This window comes from Aspergillus eucalypticola, assembly GCF_003184535.1.
Source record: "Aspergillus eucalypticola CBS 122712 chromosome Unknown BO83scaffold_2, whole genome shotgun sequence".
Classification (NCBI taxonomy): Eukaryota; Fungi; Ascomycota; class Eurotiomycetes; order Eurotiales; family Aspergillaceae; genus Aspergillus; species Aspergillus eucalypticola.
Genome location: NW_020290276.1, coordinates 1,043,732 through 1,067,390, shown reverse-complemented (window position 1 = coordinate 1,067,390; position 23,659 = coordinate 1,043,732). Strand labels below are relative to the sequence as shown.

Below are 23,659 nucleotides of genomic sequence, written 5' to 3'. Positions count from 1 at the left end.
GGCCCCGCCCCCAATCCTAGTCTCAACGCTCTGATGCTCACGTCATCCCTATCCAGTCTAGTAGGCACGGCATTCGAAACGCCCCATGCGAGAAATTGCACAATCGCATGCATTGAAAGTCATTTATTCCGCTCTTAATAAACTGTCCGCAAGCCAGATCCTTGTGGGTATAACAAACAGAATGAAACACACGCCCAATCTATCTCGTCCGATCAACAGATATTATCATTACACGTATCATATTAGCAAAGAAATGTCGCCCTCGGGCTAGCGCCGAGTGCCTCCAGATCCGACGGATCCGGAACTCCACGCGCTAGACCAGACCTTGGTCTCGACGCCTTGCTTGGGGCCGTTAGAGAACGGACACGCCGACCGTTGCGCATATTGCGTGGGGGCTGAAATGGTGGGTGGAGATGGAGTGGTCTCGAGCGATGACGTTTCCGAAAAGAGACTGGCAAATTCGGAAGAGGATGTCGAGCTGGCTGTCGAGGTCTTCACGCAAGACGATCCATCGGCCCGCAAGTATGTCGAGCTGGGCTTAGGTGTGACTTGAGGAGCAGCTTCTTGTTGCTTATGCGAAGACTCAATCTCTTTTTCAAACTCTTCCCCGTCATGAAGACGCCATCGTGCAAAGAGATCGTTCTGGATCCATATCACCTTGCCCAGAGCTCGGACTAGCGCTATCCGGAACGGCAGCGTGAGCTTTTCGTATGTCAGAACTGCCTCCATGATGATGTCTTGGATGAAGCCGAGGCAGGCGCCGATATGGATGTACTCGACATTTAACGAGTGCAGCCGTTCCTTCCCATAGTGCATGCGTCTGACATAGCCGGTTAGTATCGTGAGCCCATACAAGGTGGAGGTTTGCATACCCGACTTGGTTCAAGTATCTCCAGAATTCAGGCTTGGTTGGATCGGAACATAATTTCGTCATATACCAGCGAAGAAATTGACGGCGACGCTGAACTGCCGGGCTATTGAGGGTAGGATAGTCGTCTGGTTCTTCTTCTATCGCAGTGTTCCGAGTGCGGAAGACACGCGCCGTGATGTCAAACTCTAGAAGTTTCACATACACCTTATCCACCACCGTGGGAGCTAGGGCCTTGACATATTTGGCGCCCCGGACGAGAGTTGCGATATCATCTGTATTCAGTCCGAGTTAGTTGATGTTGTGTTACCGCGGAGAATCAACTCCCGCGGAAAAGAGTTGAATGAACATAAACAGCCTTGTGGGGAAGATCGGGGACGCTGGGGGGGCACCAACCGGCATTAAAATTAAGGAATTTCTGCAAATAGTCGATCCGCGCCTCTAGATCGGTGTACAGGGCTTTACGATCGATATGCCTTGGGTGGTTTTCTGCATTGTGGCCGGGTTCAGACATGGTGCAAGCTGGGTGAAGACACTAGAGCTGGAAAAAAGAGAGAAAAACCGGCGGAGGTGGGCAGGGGAGTCATTGAAATGTTCTTCCAAGAAAATGGCCCCCGACACACGGTCGAACAGGTATATACCCTGCCATGCCAGATGGAAAAAAATAAAAAAATAAAAAAAAACCTGACATGTTGCAGATTGCGACCCCTCAGGCCATGAATTGGGAAATAACGACAGCGAATCAGTGGGGCGGCTGAAGTGATCAGTAGGAATTTTCGGCTCCGCTTCGTCTGTCATCGATTGCTCAATAGTAATCGCCCCTTCTTCCTGCGGTCTCCTTAATACTGATCGACCACTCCACCCCGTCCTTGCTATCCCCACGAGCCGAGACTTGGGGGGTCGACATCAACCTGAGACCTGCTCGGTTTCCATCCATAGCAGCTGTCAGACCTATGGGTGACTTGGCGGCGGCCGATCAACACATTGAAGGTTTAGCTAGCTACCTTCTAGCCGATGCTTGTAATTGTGCTGATCAGCCCTCAACGATGGCCGCCGAATCTCATCTCACGTCACAATGCTACAAGCTCGATGCATTCCCGCAGCTGATGCCTAAGATGGCCCTAGTGTGTCAAAATTTTTCCGGACCGGTATTCGATTGGTTCGTGGTCGGCAATTGATGGGGAGATTACGCTTCGCCCGTCCACGATGGAGAATTGTGGAGCGCCGTCCCGCCAGTTTGCCGTCAACCAAAAAAAAAGGACGGGCAGGGCCTTGCAGATTCCACTGACAAGTCGTCGAGGCGAGCCTTAAGCGATGGTTGCATGATCCTCAGACGACCTGGAACACCGGACTGCGCAACCTTTCTGCAGGACACAAAGACACTCATCATTCTTGGTCTGGAATTTCATTGGGGAGGCTGGGAACCACGGAAAGATGTCAACTAGCGGAATAACGAAGAAGCGTGCTTGGTCTTTTCCGGACGACACACCGACTTTCTGCGCGGATGGCGCCCATTGATGGTGGTTGGTGGTTGGTGGTAGGTGGTCCTTTCCAGGAAAAAAAAAAAAAAAAGATAGGGGGACCACTAACAGCCTCATCCATCTAGACTATGCTAGGTAATCCCCAGCAACCAGATCGATTTGTTGAATTATGCCATCGTCATCTGTTATCGGGGGATTGCCCAAGCAGGCATGTAGTACCCCAAACTCTACCCCACCGGATTGCAGAAAGCATATCAAGGTCTCCGATCAGTCACCTGCATCCTCATCCTTCATTTATCCCAGACAGGGGATATCTCTAAATAGCCTTGAGCTCCGAAGAAGCTACTAATAATGATAAGTTTGGATTCGAGCAAAGCCCGTGAACCCCTTTTAAGGTCTTCACTAGTTCTTAAGACAGGCCCGCAGTCCGATACGAGTCAACGATAGTGGAGTCACCTCCCTTCTTTTTTTTGTTGTCTCCGCCACCTTATTCTTCCGCCATTAACGCCAATGAGACTCATCACGAACCTCAAAAGGGGGAACTATGGGGAGCGGACCTCATTAGATTGACCAGGGTTTTTAGTAAATAAGCTTTAATCAGCTGATAGATGAATCTCAATCTAATTGATTAAGCCTGATTCAATATCTTGCCGTTAGAAGGTACCAGAAGGGAAGGGAGAGGTGATGTATACACGGGACATGATAGATAGCGAAAGCTCAACAAACAAAACGATCGACACATTATTCGGCCGAAGCGAGATGTCAGTCCAAAGGATAGACACGGGACTGAAACGTGACCTGTCACACGCCTGAAACTTAAACCAGCAAGTGTCAAAAGTGGCTCTTGACATCACGACCCAAACTCTCTTGATGTCTGTCACAATTAATTCCCATCCCGTCATCCCCACGCTATTTCTTCCCGTCCTTTCCATCCATCAATCTACTACTACTAAGTCTAGACGCCATCCTACGCATCCATCACGAATCCATCTACTCCAACTCATCTCACTAACTGATCGACAATCAATCAAATTAAATCCTACCAACAATGATCCTCAGACGAGCTTCCACTCTCAGTCGTCCTCTCGTCCTTCGTCCGGCCTATTCCGCCCGGGTGTGCTACTACCATCCGCCTGATGTACATAGCACTAAGGGAGAGGAGTGTACGTTTGCCACCTAACATCCACATCTCTATCCTTTCATCACCACCAAAGAAAAGACAAGAACTAAATTATCTCAGTCTTCATCCCCCCTTCCTACCCAGACAACTTGGAGGATACTCCCAGTCTTGTCAAAAAGCCAGAAAAGGACATGGGCCACTGGGAAGAGATCCATGCTACCTCTAGTGAGACCTCGGTGCGTTCCATCTCCCCCTACCCCTTCGTCATTAAGGTAAGTGGATTATGAGAATCGGCTAAGGCACAAACAACAGGTCAAAGCCGACCGTGGCGATATCAATATCCAGCAGCAGAAGCAGCAGCAGCGGACCACTACTCGGGATCTGGATAAGGATCTAGGGGAGGAAGAGCCGCCGAAGCTGGATGAGATGTGATATCAGGGAGGAGTTGATCATAATGTCTGATAGGGTTATGGATGGGTATTGGTGTGGTTATGAGTTATGACCGAGAATGTTGTGTTTGAGCTGTTCCGTTCTTCATTTCGGTAAGGTGAAACAGACTGTCTGTTATTTAAAATTGGTGAGTGGGGTTTTCTTTCACTGTCTTTTTCTATTTATGGGTGTATTACTGTGTCGATCGCTGGTGCCGATCTTTATGTCGGTCGTTCTTTTTCTATTTCTATCTATCTATCTATCTATTCGGCGATAGTTAGCCGATTGTTATGACTATGATATCGAGAAATAATGACATGACATGATTCATCCGTTATTCATTGTCGACCAAAAGTCTAACATTATAATACCGAGATCTAGAAATAAGATAAAAACGGATAATACTTCTATGCATGCTCTACTTGCTGCACCGTGCCCTCGACCTTCTGGTCAACGCGAGCTTCCAGCGCATGCTGCCCCGGGGTGACAGTACGTCCACCCTTCGAGGTAAACACACCTCCGGTGATTCCACCCTTGTGGAAAAGCAAGGGGATATCCTCGAGCTCGAGGCCCTTGGTCTCCGGGTAGAAGAAGTACACCATGGGGATGAAGACGGCGTTTAAAACCGCAAATATAATAAAGGTGCGCCAGCCGATATTGTCTACACGTATCATATGTCAGTATGACTTTCCCGATGGTTTTTCAAATGCCGCAAAACCTACCAAATGCAATTGGAGTGATCTTCACCACGGCAAACACGGCCATCCAGTTCCATCCGGACGCAATGGCCTGCATTCGCGTCCGTACCCGCGTTGTGTTCAGCTCGGCTGGGTAGAACCACGGGACCGGTAGCCAGCCGACGCCGTAGAAGATCTGGAAGATGAAGATGAAGACGGTCGCTCCGTAGGCACAGTCCTCGCGGTCTAATGAGAGCAGTATCGATACCATAACGAAGCACAGACACAAGCCCGCTGAGCATACCATGAGCAGGGTACGTCGGCCGTACCGGTCCATCAGAAACACCGGGATTGCCGAGCCGACCAGGTAGGTGCATTGCATCGCGCCACCAAGTATTAATGACAAATTTCGATTCATATTCATGGTTTCTTGAAACATGACAGGTCCCCAGTAATTGATCATATTGCTACCAGTGAATTGTTGCCCTAATTCAATGGTGATGGTGATAAAAAGACGTCGGAGGTTCTGTACCTCGCCCCAGGTGAACAGCTCCTTGACGCGGAACGGACCGTCCTTTTGTTCCTCCTCCAGCACGAACTGAATGTCCATGATTGTCTTGATGACGTTTGCATCGTCGATGGTAGTATCCTCGATGGCAGCAACCACAGCGCGGGCTTCATCGTGTCGGTCGTGTTGGACCAGCCAACGAGGACTTTCGGGGAGACCGACCACCTGCAAGATGAGGCATATGGCGAAGACGGCCTGGAAAGCGAGGGGCAGGCGCCATTCGTAGGAGGAATCAGTAAAGCTGGTACCGTAGTCCATCCTACACAAATTGACTCTCTGTTAGATTTGGGCTTTGTAAAGGAGGAGGAGGGGGGCGGCATAGGACAGTCTCACCAGTAGGCGATCACCACGCCCAGGATAGTGACAGTGCCCTGCAGTGTGAGCAGAGTACCACGGTATGCTGCTGGAGAACATTCACTCTGATAGACTGGGGCAGTGGAAGAGTTCATTCCGTTACCCAGCCCGGTAACGATTCGGCCGACCAGCAGCTGTGCTATTGTGTAGGAGGAAGCGAGGATGACGGTGCCGATGATCATGATGAACCCGCCCATCATCAGCATGGTTCGTCGACCCATTCTCTCGCCGATGAAGTAGCAGATGATGGATCCGATAACGCAACCGATATCGTAGAGACCGGTGATATTACCCTGCATCGCTGCGTCGGGGTTGTTGAAGTCGCGGGCGAAGCGATTATCCGCGCCTACAATGCCGGACATGACACCTATAAACCCCATATTGTTAGCTACCTATGCACCCCTAGGCATTTTCAGGAAACAGTGAAGAAACCAACAAACCTTGGTCAAACCCCAGCAAGAGAAAGGCCTGGCAAGAGGCCATAGTAATAGCAATGATCAGGGCCCTGCCCCGAAAGTCATGTTTCCAAAGACGCATCTTGACTGTCGTCGAGGGTGACTCTAGTACATACCCAGATGGATAGAACTGGACAGAAAGGGATGAGAGAAAGGACAGGACAAGCTCAATTAAGCATTTGGATCTCGCTGGACGCCAGTCGGTCTAATACACCCGAAGCCAGGACGGGAAGCTCCTGCAGTCCAGCTGCCAGCAACTCGCCGTGGATTGTCCCGAGCAGGGCACGTCTACTCCGGCTGGGCAGGCAATACCGATGGCTGGCCGGGTCTTGATTGGCCCTGATGGTTAGGCGTGGTCGGGGGATCATCGTGCCGAATTGCGGGGTACCCCGTGGGAAAAGGGTTCCCTGACTAACCGGAGATGCTTAAATGGTATTCACCGCTGGATGTTCATGACTCTCCACCGGAGGAGGGTACCGGTAGTTCAAGGAGTAGAGCTATCAACCATGGTTATGACATATGCAAAATAGGGATGGGTCGGGGAGTATGCTGGACGTAATTGCATATCAGTGAAGCAGCAGGGACCAGGATTCAGGGGCCTCGTACTAGCTTGGTTCAATATGGCAGTGGCTTTTTAGGGGTAGAGTCGCTACATTAAAGCCATGCAAAGAGATAGTAAAAGACCGTAGTGGTAGTTGTGCTGGCTACGGTGGTGTTGTGTTGTCCTCGAACGATGTGTTTTGGTTTACCTGTTTAAGATGGCCGTCAACAATGGCGCTAGTCAGTCTTTCGGGCTCTCAGGGTTCAGAATCGCCAGTCGAAGGAGCCTGGGGGTCTTGAGCTCTAAATATCAGAATAATGAGGGTATAGCTCTCGGGCCTGCTCCGTGGCTTCAAGCACTTACAACGACGCTCCACTCTCTTTTTCCGGTCCGGCTTGACACTTGCTAGTCGTCCATGACAGTAGCAGTGTTGCCGAAAGCCAAGAGACCCTTACAGTAGCATGCTTGGAGTAACTTCAGCATTATTATTTAAAGCTGCTTCTCATGTCTCTCTCACCCTTGGCAGTTCTTGTCGCTGCAATGAAGGTGTAGTCTAATGCCTGTTGCAGGTAGGATAATACAGAAATGTCGGAGAACAATGTCGCGGCCTAGGTGTCTGCACCCAGATGTGATCATTGGATTATGAATTCAGTCAAGAATTGGACGCCGATCGGGACTGATTATATACAGAGGAGAAAATTAGTCACTTCAGGAGAGCATTTAGCAGCTCTCTTCAGTGCTGTCAGAAGAGGTCTCAACGGTGATGGTGGCAGACCCGCTGCTCTCGTATCCCTCAGTGGCGACGATCATGTAGTTGAAGGTACCAAGCTCCAGACCAAGGTTCTCCCAGGCATCGAAGTGGTTCTGAGTGGTGACAGTTCCACCGATACGGCCCTCAGTGCGGACGGACCAGTACTGCTTGAAGGTGGCAGTGCCCTCGACCGAGTCGGCGTCCTCGCGGGTGGTCTGGTAGATCTTGTAGGTTCCGTCGTCGCTGTCGACGGTGCCGAGCTCGGTCAGGCCAGAGGAGGGGTCGTAGTCACCGTACTTGTCGACGATGTAGAATTCGACCAGGGGAGAGGTGGTCCAGCCGTAGACGGACAGATAGGCGTTGGCGTCGGTTTCCCATGATCCGCTGTAGGTAACGGCCCTGAATAAATGGTTAACACCCTATAATCCCAGAACAGCTGTGGGGATGTCCTTACTGAGCACTGCCAGGGTTCCAACCCTTGCCGGCCACGAAGTCACCACAGTCGGTCCACTCAACGGTGTATTCACCACCGTCGCCGTTGGTGTAGGTCACGTCGCCCTCACCGTTGGTCCAGAAGGAGTAGAAGTAGCCGTTGCTCTCGCCTTCCGCAGAAGAAGTAAGACTGCGCTTGGCCATGTCCAGCAAGGCCTTGCTGTTGGGGAGAGCGACGGCGCTCGAAGCAGCCGAAAGAGCGAGGAGAAGAGACGAGTAGGCGACCATGATGAGGTACTTATAAAGAGTGACGATGATTGTTCGGTGTGCAATGGAAACGGTCGGGGAAAGAGCGTGAGTTGCAATGCAGGAAACTGGTTCCGCGACCGTCCTTATATGAAGGCGAACAGCAGCTTTTCTCCAGTGCGATGCTCCATCTATAATCCAATCGAGCTCAAGCGTGAGCAGGGTAGTGCGACACTCATCGTTCTGTAGTTGATTAAACCGGCTGCCCTGGGCCCCTGGCGGTGTTCCTGGACAATCTTATTCAAGGCCGTGGTGTTTCAAATTAAAAGTGGGTGCCACTCCCACCCACTTTTTCTCTTCAGCGCTCCGACCGAGCCAACCCTCAGCACCGACCACTCACCAACGCCCATCCAGTCATGCAGACATAATGAAAGGTGCTGACAGGAGGAATAATCGGGCCTCGTGTGGAGAGTGGACTCGGCCGTTTTCCCCAGCAAGAAGATCCGCCGATATTGCCGGCGTCTTTGGAGTTTGGACTCCTCTCGTACACCACACACCTCCACCAACCCTGCTAATGAACGCCTTTTTTTAGCAACAATACCGCCTTAGCGCCTTTTCTTGTTCTTCATAGTCTGAATGCTGAAGCCCCTAGGCGGTCATAGCTAAGATATGTAAAAAAATGGGTTCACCAAGAGTCCCGGCAAATTCCGCTCCGACAATGATGCAGCCGAGAGGTTTTGTACAGAAAGCCAACGTTGTGAATTCGATGTCAGATGAACAACAGTCGCACTTGTTGCATGACTTTGTATCAGTGATTGAACAAGGCGTTGTTTGTCTATCGTTGATGCAGTGACACCATTAGGTCGATGTGAAGTAAGAACTCTGCCTGTCATCTTGAGGAAGAGGGAAGAGTCCCATCGGGCGAAACCAAGGAATCGAGGACTGTATCAGTTGTGGGTCTAAGATTCTTAGTAGCATGTAAGTTCACTGGGGCAAAGTAGCTGCCACTCTGGAGCTTCCAGTCGGATGCTATTGCCGATTAGCGTGTCAGTAGTGTGCGCAGCATCCGTCCAGGGGAATATTGCAGTACCCCTTCCTAAGGAACGGGGCTGCTTTCCCAAATACTTGTTGCTAGGTAGAAGTATCGAGTATAGGCACATCTGCAGAATAGCGTACTGTACCTCAGGTTCTCGCCGCAGTTGCATCCATCATGAGGATCGCTGAAGAAGAGTTTTCGTAGAATCTCTGCAAGCCATCCGTTTTGATTCTTTTGGAACACTAATCCTAAGACATTGGCAGGAAAGTCACGATATCAGTCTTATCCCGAAAAATGAAAGTAGTGGCTATTTTAAGCATCTACTACTTCCTCACCTCCGACGCCATCCTGCTAGCCAATATATTTGGCCCCACGGCAACTATGACGCAGAAGAAACTAAATCGGCGTCCAAACTAATATCTTCTAGCGAGCTTCAAATTAGAAATTCGGAGCCAGTCAGTCGATAACAATGACATTCTTGCCATTCGACTTTCCGGTCAAGTACTCCTGCCTCATCTGCTCTGCCTGCTCCAGCTTCCACTCCTTGACTTCCACGTGCAGCTTGTTCTCGTGGAACAACTGAATGAACGCCTGCGCATCAGCTGTGTCAGCAATCAAGGAGCCTACCAACGTGATATCCTTGTAGATGACCGTATGGTATGACATGTTTATCCCCTTTTCGGGCTGACCAAGCAGGACCATTGTACCGTGCTTCCGCGTAAGGGCAGCCGCTAATTCGAAGGCCGATGGATGATCAGTGGCTAGGACGGTCGCATCAAGGCCTGGATAGTCGCCAGAGATAGCCTTATTTATCTTTTCTTGGGAGGTGTCCACTGAGTCAGTGGCCAGAATGGATACGTCAGGCTTGTGCTCGTAGGATGCCGCTGCATCCAGAGCTGACTGCTTGACATCGATTGCCGCTACCTTGTAGCCCTGTTCATGGTCGTTATCATCTGTGTCTCTTTGACTTGGGCTTAATTTATTGGTTGTCTTACCATGCACTTGGCAACCTGGGTACCAATATGACCTAGACCTCCAATCCCGACAATGCCAATAGAGCCGCCTTGGGGCACATTGGCTCGGACTATGCCGCCGTAGATGCTAATTCCGGCGCACATCAGAGGTGCTGCCACTTTGAATTCCATATCATCTGGTATTTTCACCACAAATCGAGCATCCCTGCATGCAGAATTAGACAGGAGAAATACTCATTATCGAAGGATTCAGGTAGCATTACTTACGCAACCATGTATTCGGCCCACGCTCCATCAGCAGTGATACCCTTCATCATCGGGGCATCGCAATAGATAGGACGACCAGCTTTACAGTCCGGACATTTCCCTACATTCCACCCCAGTAAAGGCCGACTCAACATTGCTGCCACTAAACGACGACATCTACTAACCCCAGCCGTACTTACCACAGACACTGTCAAAATTGATGCAGCCGACCCGGTCGCCTTTCTGGAAACCTGTAACCTGAGAGCCAACTTGCTCAATTATCCCCGCCGGCTCATGCGATCCAATAAACGGTAACCGGGTTCCAAATTCACCGTTTAGAGCCATCAAGTCGGTATGACAGAAGCCCGCAGCCTTGATGCGTACTAATACTTGATGTGGCTTTGGGTGAGGGACAGGCACCTCGAACACATGGTATGGCTCGTTGTATTTTTGGATTTGGATCGCTTTCATCGTTTTGGATTCCATGTTGACTGGCACAAAGTATAAACAGTGTTCGAATACTGAGTACTGGTATATGGATGAGAGTCTTGTGCCGATATAGATGCTGAAGGGAGGGTAGCCAAGAGATTTATTGACATCATCTTACCAATCAATCCGTCGGTCCCCAATTTGGGGTAACCCGCCGTGTAACTAACAAGCCAAGAACATCCTCGACAGTGGGCTTTGGGGAAAGTCAGAGATGGGACGGTGGTTTTACATTAGGAATATTTGCAAAAAAAAAAACTTAAAAAATAGAAACAACAATAAAAATAAGAATAATAATAATTAGAAAAAAAAGAAAAGCAAGACTTCCCACAAGCTACTTGCGAAGGTGAAAAGAAAGAAAAAAAATGATTGAGCTCCGATAGGGGGAATCGAACCCCCGGCTGCCGTGTGAGAGACGGCGATGTTAGCCACTACACCATATCGGATCTTGTTGTATATCTGACATACTTTTTGACGTTATAAGGCCTTTTCTATTGTCTCATCTCATTCTGTCAAATTATCGGTTTTGATGTCTCGGGGCTTGTCATTGCATGAGTAGGTTCAGCAAGCCAACTCCAATTGTAGTATGGCTCATCCCAATCAACAGGTCCGAGAAGTCTCTTTTCAATTCTCATCTTAATGTTGCAGTCAAGACATTGGGGGTACCCAGAGGGTTCTCCCGATGATATATATATCGACCGCCAAATGAGGTATTACTTACCACTTCATCCATGCCATACTACGTGAACGATAGCAAGACAACATACTACCGCATACTACTGGAACACCAATTATCTCTACATGACAGTGGAAATATGCACAATGTCGAAGCATAAGCTACCCCCCCATAGGGCCCAAAACAACCGGGCAAAGAACACCGGACACTTCGTTCATTACATCCAGAATCGGCGGTCATGTGGTACTTTCATTGCGAAGGTTCTCCCCCCGGGGGCGCATGATGTGCCTTCCACTTTTGGGTAAAAAGCTGGCAGAGCAGATGACATATCCAAATAGTCCATATGGAAATCGACCTGCATGGACGCGTCACTCTTCTCCTAGTTCGATCTACAACCGGACTTAATCAGCCCAACTCTTTCGATGCCATGCGATCCTTCACCTGCAGATAGACGCTCGTGGGGTATGCAGGCACACAGACTGAATCTCATGCAGCAACGCATGGGGACAATTCGCTTAGGATACATACACCCCCACTACCGCACCTTCCTAGCACTAACAGTCGTTAGGCCGAGTTTACAAGACGTCTCGCAATGCTCTGAACTATCCAACTACAGTGGTCACGAAGTGCTACAAAATCATTTGCTGGGTCATCTGATGAGATAGAGTCCGTAGAGACAGACATGTTTATTCCGGTAATGCCTATCGCGTCGCTATTACTGGTTGTTGATAGGTGGACATGCATGCAATTTATGGACTCTCGAAGCATCTCCGGCGATGAGCTGCAGGAATACGAGGGTAATGCAATAACACGCAAGTTAGCGGCCTTTATTGCGGCAGAAATGACAAGCAAAGGATGCGGAGAATAATCTCAATCGTGTGCAGGATGTCGGGCAGATAGACATGGAAGTGATGCAGGTATAGAAGGCGGCATGTACATGGCATATGAGGCAAAGAACTCGCGTGAACGCCTCCTTATCACTTGGTAATAACTCATAGGTCTTGGAGCCCCAATGGAACTCACAATGATACGTTGATTAGGTGCTACCTGCAATTCGAGCCAAGCAACGTACGAGTGAATTCAATCGTTCAGAGCAGCGATAGCCGAGCCACGACCACATGTCACTCGCTGGCTCCAAGTGATATATGCTATCCGGAATACATGCCGCAAAGACATTGTGGAGGCTTGCATTTCGAACACCGAATGTGAGAAAGGGTCGTCATGCAGAGGCGGCATATAGGGAGAATGCGGATGGGAAGAGAATTCCCCCTCACCAATCCCCACTGGCGGGTACCATATAGCCCGTCTGCAAATATTATGTCGATTGTTTACTTCGTTTGATTGTTTAGACAAACTCATGCACGGTCCGACAACCAAGATGTGTGGCCGGTGGAGCTTTCGCAAACCCGACCCTAATCGGGTAAGCGCGATATCGGCGTCCCAACTTCAGGTACCAGACGGAAAAAAGACACATTCTGACCAGGCAACAAACTACCCAGAGTTGTCATTGCTTTGCGATGTCACATCAAAGATAAGAAATGAGTAGCCAGAGCCCACTACTAGAGCTTGGCAAGGCGATCAGTGGCTCGATTTCACGGCTTCCCCAGGGTTGCTGGGATCTACAGTCTAGTTCGGAAGATGTGGCTAAACAACCTTATTTTCTAGGTCTCCCGTGCTGAAAAAAGTGTCTGACGAGGAGGATGAGACAGTTACCGCAATGTGCTCCATACGATACCATAACCATGCGGCACCAAACCAGTCCCTCCCCTCTGACATAGCATTACAACCAAGTAGTTAGCTCCGAAATCCGCTTTGTTCTCTCATGCGTACTAATCTACGCATCATGTTTGATTTGATTCCATCATTAGGGGGTCTGAGCATGATCAAGAGGCTTCAGATCAGTCATCTGTGCGCTGCAGACTCCGTCTCGACCTAGATCCACCGCTCCCCACCCCCACAGCATCCTCCCCAGCGTCCGCGTTGAGGGCCCAATAACATCCAGCGGGAAATAACTGGTAAAGTCCACCTATGAAAAGTGACGAGTTGATTTCACATATCGGAGACATGGCTTTTTTGGGAAGATGATATGTGGTCCCTGGCTCCGGGGGTCGCAAGGAAAAAAGGTCCCATGTGGGGTGTCAGGAGGTATTGTCCACTGAGAAGCCAGACACTCATTAGCATGTGGAAATCATTTACATTGCAGAAGAAATTGAGACCTCGGCTCCACTGATGATCAGTCTAGCGAACTTCCTGGCGAGTAACATCAACAGAGCCATCTCTGGGCCGCAGAGAGACGGATAGAAGCCGCGCAACTCAATCTCTTCGTTGTGAGTCGGAAAAGTGATTGCCCAACGACGCAGCATTCGTAGATCCTTACCTCCGAGCAGCCATGTCCGAGATTGTAGTGTCTGAGCTATATAAGAAACGACATGTCCTCTCCTTGCCATTATGATCATCCAGCCACATCCTTCATCCTCAGCATCTGTCTCTCTTTCTCTGCGTCCCTCATTTCCTGATTGAGTCCTCCATCCCATACCCAGTCAAGATGAAGGCTTTCAGTCAATTGCTTTTGGCTCTATCGCTTGCATCAGTGGCTGTTGCAGCAGCATCTTGCAACACATCGGCCCTGAACACGACCACTTATAATTATTACATCACGGTGGATGACACAACAGTTTTTGATGTTGCACGTGCCACCAATCGCGGTGTTTGTGATATCGGCCGCCAGAACCTCATGGCGGATGTAACTATTGTTCCGAATGTGGGCGAGTACTTCATCATCCCTCCCGAGGTGTGCGAGCCAGACAATACATCCTGTCTCTTGCCAAACATCAATGCTACACGCACCTGCATTTACGGCGGACCTCGTCTATACTACACCGTTCGAGGAGACACTTATGAAGTGATTGCCCGCCGACTGAACATCACGGTGGAATCACTGATGCACGTGGATGGGCCTGCAAATGAGACGTTAACCAATCCTACTTCCCCGACGGCGGAGTTGGATGTTGGCCAGTTTATCAAGGTGCCTCAGTGCGATCCTAGTCAGTGTGTCATCCAGCCTTACGTCTTCAAATGGGGTGTATACAAGGACCTTGCAGAGAAGTATGGCACTACAGTGGGCCAGATCATGATGATGAGCCCGACGTACAACTACAGCAGCTTGGCTTTCTCACCTGAGGGCATGTACCCTCCGATCAACCTCCCGATTAACTGCACGGCATTGTCGAACAACATGACTACCCTTGATTAGTTTTTTTTTATTGGGGGTTATGTGGGAGTTGTGTCTTCATCATCATGTACTTTATGATGTCTTGCGTGGAAGAATGGGGCGTGCCGTGGACTGCAGTAGTGGAACAGATGCACAGGATACAAAATATGCTGCGAGAAGACACGGACGACAAGCATATACTTGAGACGATGCTACATATCATTTTTGTATTGTGCATTGTGCGCAAACGATACTGTATATATGAGTTGGTACCTCCAGTAGTAGGTAGAAACCTGCTAGTGTATAGTTACTTGGTATTCACAGCGTTAATTGCCCGCTTCAGTAGTACTACTAGCGCTTTGGAACAAATGAACGGATTGATTGGCTGGGATTATTTACCAGACTGTTCCGAAAATGCCACCCGACTTGCCAATGGATCACTACTGCTACAGCGCCTAATTTACCATAATTTTCGAAATTCCGATACGCCCAAGTAACCACTTGGGATTCCAAGTCACACGTGGATTTGTTTGCATCACCTGACTAATCTGACCGGCGCTTCCAGCACATAAACAGAGGGGACTGCTGTAGCGTTTTCCGTTTCCTGCAAGCTTCCTCGATCAAACCTGCTGCTTCTAGGCCGAATACCGCGGACCAGGCTCAAACAGCCCTTGATTCTGGTAGAGTGTTTAAAATGACATCATCTCATCGTTGTTCGTTCGAAAGCGCGAAGAACCCAGGAATTAGCGAAGTGGATACAAGTGGGCGACATCCCGATGGCCTATGCCCGCCCGAATTGTATAGGGTCAGTAATTTTCTCCTTAAGGCCTTTTAAGGAGTGCAGCATATTTTGTGCTACCTTTTCCCATTGAGGTTCATAAATTTAACCACTAACCTTGTGATGCTTACAGATTGTCGCTGACAATGACACGCTTCAACCCAGCAACCGACAGCTACATGACGCCTTGACTTTGAGCAGAGAATATTGGTATCGCCTCTCAAGGACTGCCTGTTACGTCCATGGTAATGGCGTCAACCCAGAACTTGCTCATCCTCACCACATGCTATGCAAAGTTCCCAGTATGCACGGAGGGCCGCACACGACCCATGCGCTTCATATTGGTGCCTCTCCTTCCCGGATACTCTGTCTTCAGGCATCCGTTAACTGGCAGCTGGATGAATCAACAGTCTGCGACCGTGCGAGAGATAGAACAGATACCGTTCTTCTACATATTGGCACGAAAGCCGCAGTCCCTTATACCCTAAATGGCAAGGACTTCAGCTTTTGGATTGGAATGGAGAGTGAAGAAGTACCAGGTCCAAACTACCTGGCTGTGCTTACATTAGGGTGGTGCTACGTCCTATCTGCTCGCCTCCTTGAGATTTATGGGAGAAATTCCGCGATGAGATATACGGACTTTAAAGCGACAGCACATTATGAATCTAATCCTAAACCTACAATGCATACTGTCGATATTGGCGAGGTCAGTGACGATACAGCTTCCTGGTGGCTATCAGTATTAGCTTCTGGCGAGGGCTGGAAGGCTGCCATCAAACAGAGTGATGGTGGAGAGTATCTTACGCCCTGGTCAGTAACCCGTCCTTCGGAACAATCACTCGCAATCAAATGGCGGAGTAAGGATTCAACTGAAGCTCAAGCTCCTTCCCTAACACCCCTGTCGTCCCAAAAAGCCTTTGAGGCTCTCTCATAATCAAAGTTCTCGGTTATTGCAAGATGGGCTAGAAACAAGAAGAACGAGGTGGATCCGTAAAAAAATTATATCTTGGCCTGATTCGATTTCAGAAAATGGTTCTTTAGATATCCAGAGAACTGCGATGAATATGTAGGTCAGATGAGGTGTCTGCCTATGATTGATCTGCAACTGTGAATGGTCCAAGTCGAAAAGCAATTTGCTGGAGTATTAAACATAAAACCATTAATTCCAGAGAGGAAAGGTACGGACTTTTATTTTTTTGACAAGCGCGGCCGGATAAAATGCTAAGAAACAGGCGCATTTGGTTGCAGGGAAGGCCAGACTCCGTAAGGCCAGGATCAGTAGTAGTAGTAGTTTTAGGATCATTCGGAGGGACCAGCTGCACCAAGCAAAGGCCAACATACTTGGCTCACGTTTGCTAATGTCCAACGCACCGGAATTGTCATTACCAAGATCATAGTACGTATCGTTCTCCAACTTTTACCCAATCGTGCGGGGATGTTCTGCAGCATCATTTTCACCAACACTCGGTAACCCGGAGTGGCCTTACGCCTTGGAATTGATCCAACGTGAAGACTCCACTGTGATACAGATAGACAATGCGAAGAAGCAATCTTCGGGCTATCCGAGAGAAACATCATTGTGGCGTGATCAAGTCCGGACTTTGTAGGTCTCCACGCAGCGGCCCGGGGTTTGCTGCTATGTTGTAATATCGGTGGGCCATCCCTGCATGGGCTATCTGAAAACCGAGCTTATCCCGGAAATGAGGCAGACAGGCACTATCAGATCCCAGGTTCCGTTCTCATCCGAGATGTCATGTCAACGGGATCTGGGGGTCACGGCAGATCAACCGTTAGGAGCTATTTTCCGTGAGTCCACTTTGCTTGGCTCGCAGTTTGAATTGTGCTATCATCGGAGCTTATGAGGGGCTTGGTTTGTCGCCTCATGCGATACTCCTCACGTCTCCTCCACTCCTGCAATGCTCAAGCCCACCTTATCAGCATGCCAAATCCCGGCACGATGGGACAATTTTTCAAACAGTGCCCCGTGTGCACTTGTTGATGGCATACAATCTTGGGAGAGAAGAAAGCAGACACCGTGCTCCGTGGCTCCCGAATCAAATGATCAGGAAGATGCAAGACTCGCTGTTGGAGATGTGCGATATGACAGTCGAACATATAAAGGGAGACAACTTCTCATTGGAATTTCTCCCATCATCTACAACAGCATCAATCATCTCAACAACATCTCTCCTAACAAAACCACCTAACTCATCAAACCATGGCTCCCTTCCTGAAGAAGTACAAGGCCGCAGCAGTCAATGCTGAGCCTGGCTGGTTCAACCTGGAGGAGTCCGTCCGCCGGACCATCCACTGGATTGACGAGGCTGGCAAGGCCGGATGCAAGTTCATTGCCTTCCCCGAGCTTTGTAAGGCCTCCCACCTGAATGTATCAGAGACTCTCGGCTAACCCTAGAATAGGGATCCCTGGATATCCCTACTGGATGTGGAAGGTCAACTACCAGGAGAGCCTGCCTCTTCTGAAGAAGTACCGCGAGAACAGCCTTCCGTCCGACTCGGACGAGATGCGCCGGATCCGCAACGCAGCCCGCGCCAACAAGATCTACGTGTCTTTGGGCTACTCGGAGGTGGACTTGGCCAGTTTGTACACCACTCAGGTCATGATTTCTCCGTCTGGCGATATCATCAACCACCGCCGCAAGATCAGAGCCACTCATGTTGAGCGCTTGGTGTTTGGCGACGGCACCGGTGACACCACCGAGTCGGTCATTCAGACTGACATCGGCCGCGTCGGCCACCTCAACTGCTGGGAGAACATGAACCCCTTCATGAAGGCGTATGCAGCCTCTTTGGGCGAGCAGGTCCACGTTGCTGCCTGGCCACTCTACCCTGGTAAGGAGACCTTGAAGTACCCGGACCCCTTCACCAACGTGGCGGAGGCCAATGCGGACGTAAGTTCTCCTCTGAAAACCCTTCTTTGTTTTGATGTCTGAGGGCTGATGAAGACTGCGCAGCTTGTCACCCCCGCCTATGCCATCGAAACCGGCACGTACACCTTGGCGCCCTGGCAAACAATCACCGCCGAAGGCATCAAGTTGAACACTCCCCCTGGCAAGGATCTGGAGGATCCCCACATTTACAACGGTCACGGTCGCATTTTCGGCCCCGACGGCCAGAACCTTGTTCCTCACCCTGACAAGGACTTCGAAGGACTCCTGTTTGTTGATGTGAGTTACTTTCCCCTTTCGACCGACGTGCAGAATGCTCACATTTCTACAGATTGACCTGGATGAATGCCATCTCTCCAAATCTCTGGCTGACTTTGTAAGTGATTCCCCGAGCGCATTCTTTACATCTTGCTAACTGTTCCACCCAGGGCGGCCACTACATGCGTCCCGACCTCATCCGCCTGCTGGTCGACACCAACCGAAAGGACCTCGTCGTTCGGGAAGACCGCGTGAACGGAGGGGTTGAGTATACCCGCACTGTTGACCGAGTTGGGCTTTCGACTCCCTTGGACATCGCGAACACCGTGGATTCGGAGAACTAGAGTCACCCCTATGTGTCGGTTCATTGGTAACCGGCCTTGTTCCTCTCCACTCCGTCCCGTGTCAAACCCGATAGGTTCTCATGACGAGATATTGATGAAGTTCGACTTGTACATTAGAGTTATTTGAATGAACGCACACATCTGCTTACCAGGCTCCTTTTTCGGGTAGACATCGTGAAAAAAGAAAAGCCTTCCCTCCCTTCTTTCTTCGGACTTTCCATTCTTGCAGCATATCTTACTTTCTCGGTTGGACATTAATATAACATTGCTGTTGGTCATAGTAAGAATAGAGATGTAGGTATACCACACCGACACCCCACGGCTATAGACGGCGACACTGTGGACAGTGGCGCACGGGATTGTAGGCTCTGCAGCCAATTCCAAAAACCGGTTTGGGGCGACCACTCGGAGAGTCTCATGCAGGGACGCAGCTAGCCACGGACATTCCTCGTACTTTTCGCACTCATTATTCTGCTGTGTGTGTTGCCCCTGTTGTTGCAGCAAATGGGAAAGGACAGCCGATATTACATGCATAGTCGCAAAGGCCCCCGAATAACGTTCGCCCCGCAAAGTTGGCCGGAGGGAAAAGGTTAGTAGGGATTCGGTATCGGGATTTGCTTGAACTCGTGCGAATCAGAGTGAGCATGACACCAATTAAGAACGGTCAGAGGGCTCTTCTGCTCCATAATGGATCATACGATCTCCCGCACTGGATCTCGATAAAGTGAAGGCAGAAGTGGGAACAGGAGCCGACCGCGGGTCCATGGCGATCGAACCGGGGTTTGCTGAGCCCGGGATTTGCACCACCGGCTTTTGCATAAATCGGTTGTGGCCTCGACGAACACCTCCTCTCGGACCTGAAAGTCCGATTTCCACTAGTAACTAGTTTACTTGGTTTTCTCTGTACAATGGGATCGCCTAAGACATTCATTGACGTCGCCCGCCCAGGGCATCGCAGGTTCTGCAAGCCCCCCGTCAAGGTCGCCTGCCTTTCGTGGTAGGTTCTGCCGCCACTGATGTTTTCATAACTGTAAGCGCTCACAGTTCCCGACAGTCGGACGTTGCGGGTGCGTTGCGACGGCCAGGAACGATGCTCCAACTGTGTCGCCAAGGATACAATATGTTGCTATGTTCCTAGTAAACGAGGCGGTCCACGAAACTGCCAGAATCGCAAGCGTAAACGGGCATCAACGCCCCCGACAACAGTCTCTGATGCGCCAGATGAAGGGTATCAGACCCAAAAGAGATGTAGCCCCATCGTTGAGGGTCCGCCGTCGAGCTCGGATGAAGATGGTACACAGCCTAGGCAGTTGTCGATGTATCGCAGAAGACCTTAAGCTGATGATTTCCCAGGCTGGCTCAGCCAGATCTTGAGCCTGGGCGCCCCAGGCGCAGGACTGCGCAGTGTCGAAAGCTCCGTTACCGAAATGGAAAAGATATTTGATTCAATATTCATGGTTGATGAACCATCCATGGTACCGGAACCTCCTGTCCCTCCACCGGATTTGTTGCAGACGTACGCGAGTGATGCGGACATGTAAGAATCAACCAGACATTCCGCTAAACTGTTCTGACCGGCGCAGACTGGACGCCTACTATGTCTTCATTCACATTTTTTATCCGATATTGCCTCCCCCGGAACGGGTGCCAGTTTACAATCGTCCTTTGTCCGAGAGGTCACCTTTTCGACCTTCTAGTCCTCTTAGCTTAGCCATATCAGCCATTCTCGCCCTTATACCGCATCCCGAGGTGAAACAGCCTTCACGCTCGGAGTATGTGAAGCTGCGTCGAGACCTTTCCCATTCTTTTGCACAGTCTGCACTAGAGGCCGTGGAGACTGACCTTGAGCTGCTGGACTCTTCGGTTGATCCATCGAAAGCTCTTTCCGACGGCGCACCCCAGTATCGGCGGAAGGAATTTCACAGCAAAGTGCCCGTTTGTCTGGAAGCGGTTCTAGCATTGGTGGTGCTGAGCGTGTATGAGTATGCTCAGAGAGGGAACATAAACAAAATGTGTAATCGGGCGGGGCAAGCGTTGACAGCCGCCATGAGCATGTCGCTGCATGAGATGGTCGATGAGGATGAATACTCTGAGGCCCGTCGGAGAGCTTGGTGGATCACAGTCAGTATCTCCTCAATATTGACAGACAAATTGCGCTAACATCATAAAGTATTTGACGGTCTGCCAAGGATCAATTGTCAGCGGGATGGTATGTAGTCGTGCTCCAGGTCTCAGACATGCGTAACTTACACATATAGCCCCCTGCCATTAATCCGTATGACCCTCGATTTGTGACACCAATTCCAGAGGTGAGTACCTAGCTCTCGTGGTTAGATAGATTCTGACACGTACAGGGATGGAAACTGCTCATCGAGGCCCAGCAGACCATTCTCGAAGCCACAACCTTTGTTCACGATTTGGATTTAACCACAAAGTCACACTTCAATGCCTCTTGGGTGCCTCAGCGGATGACCGAGCTGGACAACCAAATAACGTGTCTGCTGCATCCATGTCGCGTGTCGATTCACGACTCGACCATAAAGTCGCCTGGCGCAACCCAGGGCTCACCGGACGTCATTGCCCTGCATACTATAAGACACATTGCAGAGATAAAGCTACACAGGTAAATGCCTGCATACCATCCTTGTATCAGACATGACTGACTCCATGCAGCGCTAGGATTAAGACCCACCGGTTTTGCGCTTTCCAGGATATCCCCGTTTTTCGAAAGCGCCATTGCGACCTGGATGCAGCTGCAGGGCCCAGATGCTGTCGTGGGCAGGTCGCTGAAGCTTCCAGGCCACCTACCTCCTCACCTGATAGCTTTTTATCCTCCGTGCTCTCCGAGCCCGCAGCTATAGATTTTCCGTTTTCCGCACACGCGTCCTCGAAAATCTGCCTTCATGCAGCATTAAACATTGTCAGCCTCCTAGACAGCCTGCCGTATCCAAATCCGACGAACGAGATTCCATTGACTAACCCACCTTACCTTTCACGCAACTCCCGGGTTGAGATACCACGTATGATGCCGACTTTTGCCTGTTGTGCCATGCAGTCGAGCTATGCGATGATCATGTTGTGCTTGAAGGCCCGGGCGATGCGTGAGCCGGTGGGGAATGACTTGACTACATCGAGCAGCCGATCTCTAGGCGGGTTCCTGGATGAACTGCGACAGAGCCTGCGGCAGGTTTCGAAGGCTTTGGCAAACTATGCGATTGCGTTCGAAGCACTCAACGGGATGAGGGGTACGTGATTCACCTGAACTTCGTATAAAACGATCACGAGCTGACGATGAAGTAGATGAGATCGCAAATTCTGTTGAAACAATTTCTATGAATGACTGATAATCGCGTTGAGGCATATTGACTTGCAGAGTACACAGAGTACACTTTAGAACAGTAGTCCTGGTAGACTGCTTGATCACCCATTAATGAGAAGAGGGAGTTGAAAGTTCTTCCATGAGCAAAAGCAAAAACATACCAGCTGCCAGAATCAACTGAGTCAAAGAAGAGGAATACCTGTCCAATGCAATGAAGTATCTGTTAACCTCTGGAGGTTCATAGTATAGCTGTTGATGGTGTATAGACATGGATGGGGCATCGCTTAGGTGGGCCCATCTCACCGCCTAGTCTGTCAGCAAGCGGATAATACTGCCGTCTCCCACAATAATCCGTGGGGAAAATATTTTGTCAACGACTGTCAAACCTGACAGAAGAAATCTGAGTCACAAGCACGGGTAGCTTGATTTGGAACTATGTCTATATGAAAGATAAATAGTTTCAGACTGAAAGAGCATTAAATCAAAGAGAAAAAAGAATATAGAGACCGTTTTGCTAACATTATCATAGAAATGTGTCCAACGATGGATGTCCTCAACAGTGAGAATAGTCTGAAGCTATATATATAGTATAGCCATTCCACGATTTCAGCATTACTTTCCACTTGCGCTCTATTTCTCAAGATACCATCATATTCATGCTTCATGCAAATTGCCAATGATAGGATCAATCTGATCCTCGAAAGCTATTGTGGTTGCCAAGACCTCCGCGGCCGCCAACCCCATCCGCAATCTTTGATATCCGCTATATCCACTCCACTCTCTATCCGCCCTCCGCACAACTACCAAGTCTCGCAATGACCTCACCTCGCGCAATTCACTGCACCTTCCTCATATGTCCTTTAGCCCCCCTCCAGCTGCTCTTGCCTCTGCATACACCGTCAGCCAATCAGGAGCCTCAGATCCTTACAACGCTCCCTTATGTTTGATAAGAGAGAAGCCCCACTAACCCAGTGAACCCGATGGTCGAATGGCCGGAGGACTTCAAGGTACGCTGATGAGCCGCCCAGTGTCGCCCTAAGAGAAGGCTGTTACTACCTCCCGTAAAGGTTGCAGGGAACACAGTGGCACACGTTCGAATCCCAGTCCCGGCCCCTACCGGCGTGATATCGAGGCCAGTTCCTGAAGCAGTCTTCAATGTGTGCGTCTAAGAGTGTAGGGCCCACCGGCTACAACTCGATACTAAGCACGAAGACCAGGTTAATTGAAGGGAAAGTAACTGGGTTAACCGGCACCTTTTTTTTACTTTTGTTGTTGCTTTGGTGTTTTGTTCCTTCGAGGATTGCGTGAGGCTATACAAATGTCCTACTTACTAGGAGGCTACTCCTCTGTGGTAGAGGAGAATCTAGATGATAGTGCCAGTAGGCTATTTTAGTACTTACTACCAATGCTACTAGCCATTCTGTCTTGTCTTCGTTTACCGCATCAGCGTGATTATGCCGCAATCAACCCAATTCGTCTTGCATGAAGCCATCCCCATCGGTT

General features: G+C 49.8%; 10 protein-coding genes and 1 non-coding gene across 11 annotated transcripts; 5 read left to right on the top strand and 6 right to left on the bottom strand.

Annotated features, from left to right (window-relative positions):
* Positions 1 to 137: 137 nt before the first annotated feature.
* On the bottom strand, positions 138 to 1,541 carry BO83DRAFT_413751 (protoglobin family protein). The gene is made up of 3 exons (XM_025534513.1): positions 1,265 to 1,541; positions 873 to 1,143; positions 138 to 820 (listed from the first exon to the last, which is right to left on the bottom strand). The coding sequence occupies exons 1-3, from the start codon at positions 1,380 to 1,382 to the stop codon at positions 268 to 270; spliced, it is 942 nt and encodes a 313-aa protein (XP_025392826.1). The 5' UTR covers positions 1,383 to 1,541; the 3' UTR covers positions 138 to 267.
* A 1,856-nt stretch (positions 1,542 to 3,397) lies between these two features.
* On the top strand, positions 3,398 to 3,901 carry BO83DRAFT_422912 (uncharacterized protein; the record flags this gene model as incomplete). The annotated part of the gene is made up of 3 exons (XM_025535066.1): positions 3,398 to 3,512; positions 3,590 to 3,741; positions 3,782 to 3,901. The coding sequence occupies 3 exons, from the start codon at positions 3,398 to 3,400 to the stop codon at positions 3,899 to 3,901; spliced, it is 387 nt and encodes a 128-aa protein (XP_025392825.1).
* A 404-nt stretch (positions 3,902 to 4,305) lies between these two features.
* BO83DRAFT_449729 (sugar porter family MFS transporter) lies at positions 4,306 to 6,040 on the bottom strand (the record flags this gene model as incomplete). Its single annotated transcript, XM_025536760.1, has 4 exons — positions 5,938 to 6,040; positions 5,477 to 5,864; positions 4,621 to 5,402; positions 4,306 to 4,559 (listed from the first exon to the last, which is right to left on the bottom strand). The coding sequence occupies exons 1-4, from the start codon at positions 6,032 to 6,034 to the stop codon at positions 4,306 to 4,308; spliced, it is 1,521 nt and encodes a 506-aa protein (XP_025392824.1). The 5' UTR covers positions 6,035 to 6,040.
* Positions 6,041 to 7,213: 1,173 nt separating this feature from the next.
* On the bottom strand, positions 7,214 to 8,222 carry BO83DRAFT_352687 (glycoside hydrolase family 11 protein; the record flags this gene model as incomplete). Its single annotated transcript, XM_025529005.1, has 2 exons — positions 7,699 to 8,222; positions 7,214 to 7,643 (listed from the first exon to the last, which is right to left on the bottom strand). Exons 1-2 carry the CDS (start codon positions 7,962 to 7,964, stop codon positions 7,214 to 7,216), a joined length of 696 nt encoding a protein of 231 aa, XP_025392823.1. The 5' UTR covers positions 7,965 to 8,222.
* A 1,065-nt stretch (positions 8,223 to 9,287) lies between these two features.
* On the bottom strand, positions 9,288 to 10,710 carry BO83DRAFT_329720 (zinc-dependent alcohol dehydrogenase). Its single transcript, XM_025528206.1, has 4 exons — positions 10,379 to 10,710; positions 10,200 to 10,299; positions 9,954 to 10,137; positions 9,288 to 9,891 (listed from the first exon to the last, which is right to left on the bottom strand). Exons 1-4 carry the CDS (start codon positions 10,662 to 10,664, stop codon positions 9,415 to 9,417), a joined length of 1,047 nt encoding a protein of 348 aa, XP_025392822.1. The 5' UTR covers positions 10,665 to 10,710; the 3' UTR covers positions 9,288 to 9,414.
* A 328-nt stretch (positions 10,711 to 11,038) lies between these two features.
* BO83DRAFT_t31 lies at positions 11,039 to 11,110 on the bottom strand. The gene has a single exon. It is a non-coding gene; the product is annotated as a tRNA-Glu (tRNA).
* A 2,775-nt stretch (positions 11,111 to 13,885) lies between these two features.
* BO83DRAFT_449727 (LysM peptidoglycan-binding domain-containing protein) lies at positions 13,886 to 14,817 on the top strand (the record flags this gene model as incomplete). The annotated part of the gene is made up of 1 exon (XM_025536759.1): positions 13,886 to 14,817. The coding sequence occupies one exon, from the start codon at positions 13,886 to 13,888 to the stop codon at positions 14,591 to 14,593; it is 708 nt and encodes a 235-aa protein (XP_025392821.1). The 3' UTR covers positions 14,594 to 14,817.
* Positions 14,818 to 15,172: 355 nt separating this feature from the next.
* On the top strand, positions 15,173 to 16,488 carry BO83DRAFT_374657 (uncharacterized protein). Its single transcript, XM_025530253.1, has 2 exons — positions 15,173 to 15,356; positions 15,463 to 16,488. Exons 1-2 carry the CDS (start codon positions 15,246 to 15,248, stop codon positions 16,261 to 16,263), a joined length of 912 nt encoding a protein of 303 aa, XP_025392820.1. The 5' UTR covers positions 15,173 to 15,245; the 3' UTR covers positions 16,264 to 16,488.
* Positions 16,489 to 17,246: 758 nt separating this feature from the next.
* On the top strand, positions 17,247 to 19,079 carry BO83DRAFT_374654 (carbon-nitrogen hydrolase family protein). The gene is made up of 5 exons (XM_025530252.1): positions 17,247 to 17,695; positions 17,748 to 18,238; positions 18,302 to 18,514; positions 18,567 to 18,611; positions 18,664 to 19,079. Exons 1-5 carry the CDS (start codon positions 17,548 to 17,550, stop codon positions 18,835 to 18,837), a joined length of 1,071 nt encoding a protein of 356 aa, XP_025392819.1. The 5' UTR covers positions 17,247 to 17,547; the 3' UTR covers positions 18,838 to 19,079.
* On the bottom strand, positions 18,770 to 19,543 carry BO83DRAFT_84241 (uncharacterized protein). The gene has a single exon (XM_025537647.1). It carries the CDS (start codon positions 19,369 to 19,371, stop codon positions 18,916 to 18,918), a length of 456 nt encoding a protein of 151 aa, XP_025392818.1. The 5' UTR covers positions 19,372 to 19,543; the 3' UTR covers positions 18,770 to 18,915.
* A 179-nt stretch (positions 19,544 to 19,722) lies between these two features.
* BO83DRAFT_352677 (putative C6 finger domain protein) lies at positions 19,723 to 22,181 on the top strand (the record flags this gene model as incomplete). Its single annotated transcript, XM_025529004.1, has 9 exons — positions 19,723 to 19,834; positions 19,892 to 20,130; positions 20,191 to 20,374; positions 20,421 to 20,958; positions 21,008 to 21,046; positions 21,096 to 21,146; positions 21,192 to 21,460; positions 21,511 to 22,082; positions 22,135 to 22,181. The coding sequence occupies exons 1-9, from the start codon at positions 19,746 to 19,748 to the stop codon at positions 22,179 to 22,181; spliced, it is 2,028 nt and encodes a 675-aa protein (XP_025392817.1). The 5' UTR covers positions 19,723 to 19,745.
* Positions 22,182 to 23,659: the final 1,478 nt, after the last annotated feature.